This window comes from Cajanus cajan, chromosome 5 (genome assembly GCF_000230855.2).
Source record: "Cajanus cajan strain Asha chromosome 5, NIPB_CcT2T_4, whole genome shotgun sequence".
NCBI classification, from domain to species: Eukaryota; Viridiplantae; Streptophyta; class Magnoliopsida; order Fabales; family Fabaceae; genus Cajanus; species Cajanus cajan.
In genome coordinates, this window is record NC_138521.1 from 4104603 (window position 1) to 4113342 (window position 8740).

At 33.7% G+C, this 8740-nt stretch overlaps 1 protein-coding gene across 1 annotated transcript; it reads right to left on the reverse strand.

The window, feature by feature from the left end:
* Nucleotides 1–1866: 1866 nt before the first annotated feature.
* LOC109809502 (ABC transporter C family member 8) lies at nt 1867–7854 on the reverse strand. Its single transcript, XM_020372834.3, has 12 exons — nt 7802–7854; nt 5618–7563; nt 5193–5513; nt 5015–5101; nt 4335–4928; nt 4063–4227; nt 3673–3967; nt 3361–3575; nt 2963–3268; nt 2806–2869; nt 2354–2593; nt 1867–2245 (listed from the first exon to the last, which is right to left on the reverse strand). Exons 1-12 carry the CDS (start codon nt 7824–7826, stop codon nt 2115–2117), a joined length of 4389 nt encoding a protein of 1462 aa, XP_020228423.2. The 5' UTR covers nt 7827–7854; the 3' UTR covers nt 1867–2114.
* Between the last annotated feature and the right edge of the window lie 886 nt (nt 7855–8740).

An 8740-nucleotide genomic window follows, 5' to 3' on the forward strand; every position in this document is an offset into this window, starting at 1 on the left:
TTATTTCTGCCTAAAATATATCAAAACCTTTTGAATGTGAGACAAATGCTTGAAAAGAATTGTTTTTTGTGTTTTAAAAATATGAGATACACCATTTTTTTATCCTTTTGAGTGTGAGACAAAAGTTTTCCAAGAGAGTGGAAGAAAAAAAAAAGCCACAAATGATTTTTAAAAAAAGATGAGGATTTGAAAAATAGGTCACTTGAGAAGGTATTTTAGATGCTAAAATGTGATTCAAATGGGCTCACAGTTGAAACTACTCAAGAGAATGTGACTTTTGGGCACACCAAACTTAAAAAGAATAAGGAAAATAAGGTTTTAAAGCTTTTGGAATTTATGGAGCATCCTTTTTTAATGGGTCATGAAAGTTGTAACAATCATGATTATGGCTTTTGCCAATGGAGGAGATAAATTTTTTAATTGTCAAAATTTAGTTAAAATTATTATACTTCTTCTTATCAATTCAACAGTAAGTTTTGTAAAAAAAGCATAATGTTGATAATGTTACTACAATTCTTATGAAAAAGGTTTTTCAAGATGAAAAATGGATTAAGAAAATTGCAAGGATTCTTATTTCAAGTGAGAAAATGAATGTTAAACTTAGAGATGTTAAATTTGTTGATGCTTATCTACTTGAAAGAGATCCAACAAAAAAGTGCAAAGAATAATAAAACTCGAAGCTTGAATTGATGAAGGAGGAGTGTTGGTAGTTAAGATTTTTTCACCGTCATAATTAAATATTTTAAAGCCTTTACAGTTTTTTTGTTTTGCTCGTAAGTTTAGTTAAAAGTTGTTTATGTTTTTAAAAAGAAGTAAATTGTGCAAATAAACCATGTTTGTTAGTTAATTTAATCATATTTTACTGTTTACTTTACCAATTAAAAGTTAGTCAATTTTAATATTTAAGCATTTGTTATAAATACTTTTAATATGTATAAAAAAGAGTTCATAACTCATCAGTTTTCTCCCTTTTGTGCATAAAGTTGCATATTATAATCTCAACCTATTATAATATTTGTTCTCAGTCAAATACTGTTGTTATTCATGTTGTGTTTTCTATAAAATTAACTACTTTTTAAAATTTAAATGAGAGATTTTTTAGCTTAAAGTTGGTCAATGGATACATATATAGTAAAATAATTCGCGGCTTAATGTACGGGTTGAACTCTTGAGGATAAAGATGCCAGTCAAATTATGCATCAGGGTTTGAAATTTTGTGAGTTGTGAATTCTATAGATTTCATTGGTTTTAGTGTCACGAGTTTATTTTATAATGCATCTATGCTGAAAACTGCATCAATGCATGCAGGATACGTGCCCTGTACTCCAGAATCATGTCCCCTTATTACTATACTACTCATATACTATAATAATCCATCACCAATTACAGCGCATTATTCAACCAGTCTAGTCTAGAATAAACACCAGTGATTCAAACTAAGAGTTCAAAGACAAGCAAGTGATAATTTTGGTAACCAAAGGCAGTTGGATTTAAAGTTTCTTCTTCCGATAATTTTCTTAATTTTGTTTCAAGTAATCTTTTTCTATATTTTGAGAATATGAAAGTTGAAATATTTATCACCCCGTGTTTGTTAGAAGGTTATAAAAAATATTCCCATGTTTGTTAAATAACATTCCTAATTTTATTATTTATGAGAATATGAAAATACAATATTATATCTTGAAAGAAACATCCTCCAGATCAAGTTGAGTTATTGTTATTTATGAGTCATTGTCACATATATGTTCTTCAACATATATCTAATGTAAAATTTCTCATTCACACTGACATACCAACATGTTCCATTAAAAAAATTTTGCTAATTAAAGGTAAACCTAGCCTATATGAGCACAATATATTGTTAACTAAGGTTAAAATATTTCAAAGAACACAAAATACTATTAATTGCGAGTTGGATAATTTAATAAAAACTTTACATGAAGTCATGACTCGGGTAGACAGTTTCTTTGTAGGCTTAATCAATAGAGTTATGTGTACGAACGCCACCAACTAAATGAAAGTATACACACACTTCTAAAATTTGAATCTATTCGAATTTTCTTCTATTAATTTGTTCTCCCCTTAGTGATCTCCCTTTTCCATAGTGTTATAATTCAATGTTGCAGCCTACTAATATCTGAGGAGGAATTCTTCCTGCAGCTGGACCAATATTCAGCTACCAGCTTAGAGAATGAAGAATTGGTCTTCATTAGCTTTGAAGGCTCATCATATTCCACCAGTTTCCCTTTAGTAACCACCAAAAATGAGGTAATTAACTGAGTGAATTAGAGAAGAGAACTAATATATCCCAAAAGGAGAATAACAAAATAGAAAGAACAAGTCATGAGCATACCATAGGACAGGACCATGACCATGTCACTATCTATTACAGTTGGAACCCTGTGAGCCACGGTTATCACTGTGCATTCTGCAAATTCTTGTCTAATTATTCGTTGTAGAATGACATCTGTGGCAGAGTCAACGGAGGCGGTAGCTTCATCCAGAACAAGAATTTTGTTCCTCTTGAGTAGTATTCTCCCAAGACAAAACAGTTGGCGCTGTCCCAAGCTCCAATTTCCTCCTTCATCACTCACTGTATAACAAGTCAGAATTAGACTTCAATAGCTGTTTGTTCCAAATTCTTAATTTGGAAATTTAGTTCAAATATGATTTTGTATTCCCCCTAAATGTTAAACCTCTTAGAAGACTAATACTACAATAGATTGTTACCAAAGGCTGCTAAGAGAATTGACTAGAAGTTACTCATATCAGATTTGTAGCATCAAATATGTGAAGTTTACTCACCGGAAGAGTCCAAGAGATTTGGTAGACGGCTGATAGTTTCCTTAAGCTGACATTTCTCTAGAGCCTAAATACAAATTAAACATAATCAGACCTGTGTTTATTGATAAGCTTATGCAGAATGTAACATATTTTTCAACTGAAGAGCTAGTTCATTCACCTTCCATATATCATCATCTGAGTAAAGGCCTAGAGGGTCCAAGTTGGTTCTAATGCTGCCCTTGAAAAGAGTTGGTTCTTGAGGGATGATGCTTAGTTTCATTCTCAAATCCTTCAACCCCATTGAGCATATGTTAATTCCATCTATAACAATATCACCATTTGCTGGCTCAACTAAGCGAAACAAAGCACTTATAAGTGTACTTTTTCCACTTCCAGTTCTTCCTACAACTCCCACTCTACTCCCTTCCTTAAACGTACAAGTGATACCCTTAAGCACTAATGGTGCATTAGGACGATATCTAATCTGAAATCAATGTAGAAAAAAATGTCCATAAGACACAAATTGACAGTAATAAAATAAAGAAAAAATATTGTAAGACAAGTATAAAACTTTACCTCCAAGGCTTGAAGGTCAATCCTGCCTTTAGAAGGCCATGAAGATGGAGGTCGGTTGTCCTTCACAATGGAAGGAGGCTCCGCCGGTAGGTGAATGAATTGCTTGATTCTTTCAACAGAGATAAGATAGTTCAATAAGTTGCAATACCATCGAGTCAAAAATATTTGGGATCCTGTCAAGGTGAAAGCATAAGAGAGTGACAGTCCCACAAGGCCTGCACGGTCCAATAGAATTGCCAAAAAAAAAATATTAGCTTGTTAATAGCATGCACAAAACCTTACCGAGGTAATTAACATTTCAAATAATTATACCTGGAGACACATATCCCTGAGGAGCTAGAATAAGCAACAAAGCTGCAGTGATGACTGTCAAATTTTGAAGTGCTTCAATCCTTAAAACTAACCATTCCATGGCCACATTAGAATGAAAGAACAGTGTTGCGTCTGTCTCCACAAGCTTTAAGTAATTTTTAAAGAATCTGTCTGCCATATTATATGCTCTTACAGTAACCACACCAAGTGATGTCTCAGATGCAAAATTCATGACAGGAGCTTTTGTGGTTCCATTGATCCTAATTAATTCCCTTGCAGAGGCTTGATAATATCCCTTTTAGAGAGTAAAGGAGATTAAGAAATTGTTAACTTTCTGATCTAAGCAGGGACAAAATTAGAAAACCGAGAAAAATTAGAAGGTTGATAAACCTGAACATATTTTGATGCAACCATTGCAGGAACAGCAACAATGAGAACGTGCCATGTTATGGAAACCATTATATAAATTATCGCCACAATTTCAATTGGAACAGCCGCTACAAAAGTGACGGAAAAAGGTATATCAAAGTCCAAAATACTTAAATCTGATGAAGCCTGCAAGATAGAAAAAATTGATCAAAATTTTAAACATGATTAAAATATTAAGGAACACACAAAAGGAAACTGTTTAATTTTTTTTCCCATTGGGGTTGAAATCTTACTCGGGTTAAAATCCTTCCTACAGGGGTTGAGTCAAAGAACAACATAGGAGCATTGAAGATAGCAGTAGTGAAACCTGAGAAGAAGGCTGCAGAACCTCTTAATCCAAGGTAAGCGGTAAAGAGAGACCTTAGATATACAAACGCAGAACTAGCAAATGAAATTAATGAGTAAACTCCAATCAAGGTGGCACTAGATAATTTTGGAACTTCAATAGCTAGAGCAAGCCAAAAAGTTGATGCAGTTTGCAAAGCAACAAAAACAGATTGTGCTAATATGATACAACACAGCATCAATGTACCCCTGGAAAATGAAATATAATCCCTGAATGTCTTCCAGCCAACATCACCAATTTCTTTTTCTTCTTCTTGTGTAAGTTGTACCCCAAGTTGACCCTCGTTAGAAATCTCCCCCTCACTTTGGTTTTCATCGAGATAAAAACCTTGAGACTCTTCTATATGTCTTTTGTTTTCATTATTTTGATCCAACTCGGAAATTGCTTCTTTATGAGCGCTCACAAGTTGTTCAAAGGGTGCCCCAGTTGTCAGGAGATCCTCATAATTACCTGATTGAGTAACTTTTCCACCTTCCATTACCTAGAATTTGAGTCATAACATTTCATGTTAATTATATACTAATGTAATTTAATGTAATAGGCATCCATCCAAGTGAGATACTTTACCAGGATTGTATCAACTTCTGAGAGAAACTCCACTTGATGAGTCACTAGAACCACTGTTTTCTCTCTTAGAGCCGTCATTACACAGTCCTTCATGTATGTAAATGAAAGTGGTTTGATTCACTGAAGTTATGATAACAGTTTCACTAAAGTTAAGAAACTAAAGCTGATATCTTCTTACATTGAACAATATAGCAGCAGTATGAGCATCAACTGCGCTGAAAGGGTCATCGAGGAGATAGATGTCAGCATCATTGTAAACTGCACGTGCTAGTTGAATCCTTTGCTTTTGCCCTCCACTCATGTTAATCCCTCGCTGACCTATTTCAGTAAGATCACCATGGCTAAAATCCTTAATATCCTTATCCAAAGCACAAACTTTAATGGCATTCTCGTATCTTGTCTTGTCCATGGGCTTGCCGAAGAGTATATTATCTCGAACTGTTCCACTTTGTATCCAAGAAGTTTGAGAAACATAGGCTATGGTGCTGCTCACATTAACCTGTTTACCATTATTGTGAAATTTCAGGAAGAAAAAGGTGTTAGATAAAAAGATTATAAACATGAATTCGTCATGACAAAAAACTTGTTTTGTTAACAACTCACTGTTCCTGAGATCTTGGGAATCTCTCCAAGTACTGCATGCAAAAGAGATGATTTTCCAGCTCCAACCGGCCCACAAACTGCAATTTTCTGTCCCCATTTGATTTCTACATTCACATCCATTAAAGTTGGGGACACTGATTCATGATCCCAAATGAAGTTGCCACCTTGGATTTTCACTGCGTTAACTGAACTTCGCTTTATATTTCTTCCATTAGTATCACTATCTAGCTCTTGGTCAAGCAAAATGATATTGAGACGATCAAAGGAGACCTTAACTTGGATCATATTCGATAGAGCTTCTGGGATCATTCGAACAGGTTCTGATAAGTTCCTCAATGTTGCAAAAACTGTGAAAATGGTTGCAGCATTCAATGGGGCACTGTTGAAAAGAGCACAACCAAGGAAAACAACTGCAGAAACGACTGTAGGAGACATCCAATATAGAAACGAGCCATAAGCTTTCATAATCAGTGCCTTGGACAGCCAAATGAACTCTTCCTCCCGTAGGTTTTCAACCAGATTCTTGAATTTGTCCTCCCAGGATTGTAACTTAATGATTTTCATGCTATTTAGAATTTCTGAAGTTGATCTAAGACGCTCATCCTGTGAAATCATGAACTGTGCCATACAATTTTGTATTATCCTGGCAAATGGTATATTGATAAGTCCACAGATGACAAGAGGGACTAAACCGGGCAGAGCACCAACACCCACAACACCAAAAAGGATACCAATAGATAGAACAACTTGCAATGCAGAAGTCCATGTCATATGAAACCACCATGGAAATTCTCCCATGCGATACGCATCAACCGCAATGTAATTCACAATTTCACCTGTTGAGTGCCTTCTCCTTGCTGAGCTTGAAAGCTTTAGCTGTTTTCTATACACTGCCACCATCAGAGCTGATCTCATCTTCAATCCTGACCTCCTGGAATCAAAAAACCAATGTCTCTGGAACACAGAATCGACCACTTTGGACACAATAAGAAAACCCATTATGGAAAGACCTTCTTTGAGATCTGTACCCTTTCTATTTGAGTAGTTTACAAAAGCATACAGTATTAAGGGAGAAACAGTAACCGCAATGGTTCTGAGTAATGCATAAAAAGCTATTAATATGTTTTCTTTTAAGTGAGTTCTAACAACAGACCAAAGAACCAAGTTTTCGGATTTGTGCTTGCTCCTCTCCCTTGCAAGTGATTCCCATGCATGCATAAAGTTTTGGTAGGCCAAGTCTGCTTCATCTTCAGAGAGAAGGGAAGGGATGTCTTCAAGAGCTAGTGGCTTTGAGTAACCCAAACTTAGTAAAGGATTAACCCAAGAGAAAGTCAACTTGCTGAGAAAGGAAGCATGGCCTAGTCCTGTTTGTGTAGTGTCAATTTCCTCAGCTAAGAGTGGCTCAGATAAACTTTCTGGTACACTTTGAGAGACAAAGTAACCAAGATTTTGGAAGGCACAGAAGAGAAGAAGGAAGTGTACGAGCCATTGTACGATATAAAAAATTCCGATTGCGTGCTTTCTAAACAGAATTTCAATGTTGAGTGCTGAAACCAGTACACAGGAACATGTCCACCAGAAGGAATTTAGAATTTTGATGCATTTGTGTCCCTGAACATGCAAAGAAACTGTCAAAGAAGTCCAAATGAATCCTCTGACAATGCAAGCTAGCCAGCTCAGCTCCTTAGAGTTACCAGTTTTGGCTATAAGATTCCACAAGCCTATACTGTAAAATGCAAGGCTAATGGTTGCACAGAAGATAGAGACAAGAAGGAAAATCCTACTTTTCCTGAATCTACCACTTGTAGAACTTTTTCTGATTAGACTAATAATTACACACGTGTAGAAGACACAGACTAAAAGTAGATTTATTGTGTCTATTGTGCTCCTTTGAGAACAGAAAGAAGTGAAATCAAAATCCATCAGACAAATCCATGAGAAATCACCTGCATGTCCATTAAAGAGAAATCATCAAAGTTAATAAGAAACTATCCATGAAAGGCTGAGACATTATTTAAATGAAGAAGAAGGAGCTTTCAAAATCTCCTCAATTTACATATAAAAGTGTGACATAGATGGTGCAGAAAAGCAAGAAATCGTTACATAATATAGCAAAAGAAGATTGCAGTTGCATATCAGACATAAGTACAGCACCCATTTGCACACACTCAAAAGGAAACTTACCTATTGCTTTCCCATAACTTGCCATTTTGGGACCTTGAAATTCAATGCTTAATTTATTTCTTTTTTTAGCCTTTCAGCAGCGACACGAGTATTTAAAAAAAAAAAAAAAAAAAAAACTCGTGGACCACTCGCTCCGTTGACCTGACCTCGTGTATTTATTGCAATGCGGATCAAATTAAACATTTTTAATAGCATCAGAATTAAGAATTTAAGTGAACCAATAAAAAAACCAAAAGACTAGTTTATTCTATAATTTACCTCTATTTCGAAAGAGCAATTAATAAGAATAAGAAACCTTCATCAAAAGAGTAATTAACATTCACAAAAAAAAAAATGATTTTTCTAATATATGTCCGGGCACACTTTAACAATGATTAAAATTCACTATCTAATGTTTATCTTTAATACATTTATTATGTAAGAGAGTAAAAAATAATAAATAACATTAATTCTGGTTTTTAAAATTAATCTGATACCATTTTTAACTTTGTCTTTTCATTTTTTTTCACTCCTAATTAAAGAAACAAATTTTAACAATATTTCACTTAAAGTATTAGACATTATTTTATGTATTTTTAACTTTGTTATATTTTTATTGTTGCTGATTTAATAATATTTTATATTAATAAATTAAATATTATGTGATAAAGTTAAATTTTGAATATAAGAATTAAAATAAATATTTTAAAAATTTTAAAAATTAAAAATATATTTAAATCAATTTTATTTTAATTTTTGTACATGTTATTTATTCTTTTTTAATTTTTAATTTTTATTTTCATCAAAACAAAAAAGTAATTTTTATAAAATTATTCATAGACACTAGTATAATACTAGAAAATGAAGAACATATTACATTGTATTATAATATCAATATAATTTGAAACATATCTTAATAGAAAAAGAGTTAATCACCTATATATTGCTAGTATAAAGTCT

Bases quoted from the DNA above. Each gene is read 5' to 3' on its own strand.
- LOC109809502 (XM_020372834.3), bottom strand. From the start codon at position 7,826: ATGGCAAGTTATGGGAAAGCAATAG. The intron at 5,514-5,617 runs GTGAGTTGTTAA...AATGGTAAACAG, and splicing joins TTCCCAAGATCTCAGGAACA to GTTAATGTGAGCAGCACCAT. The intron at 4,929-5,014 runs GTAAAGTATCTC...CTCAAATTCTAG, and splicing joins CAGAAGTTGATACAATCCTG to GTAATGGAAGGTGGAAAAGT.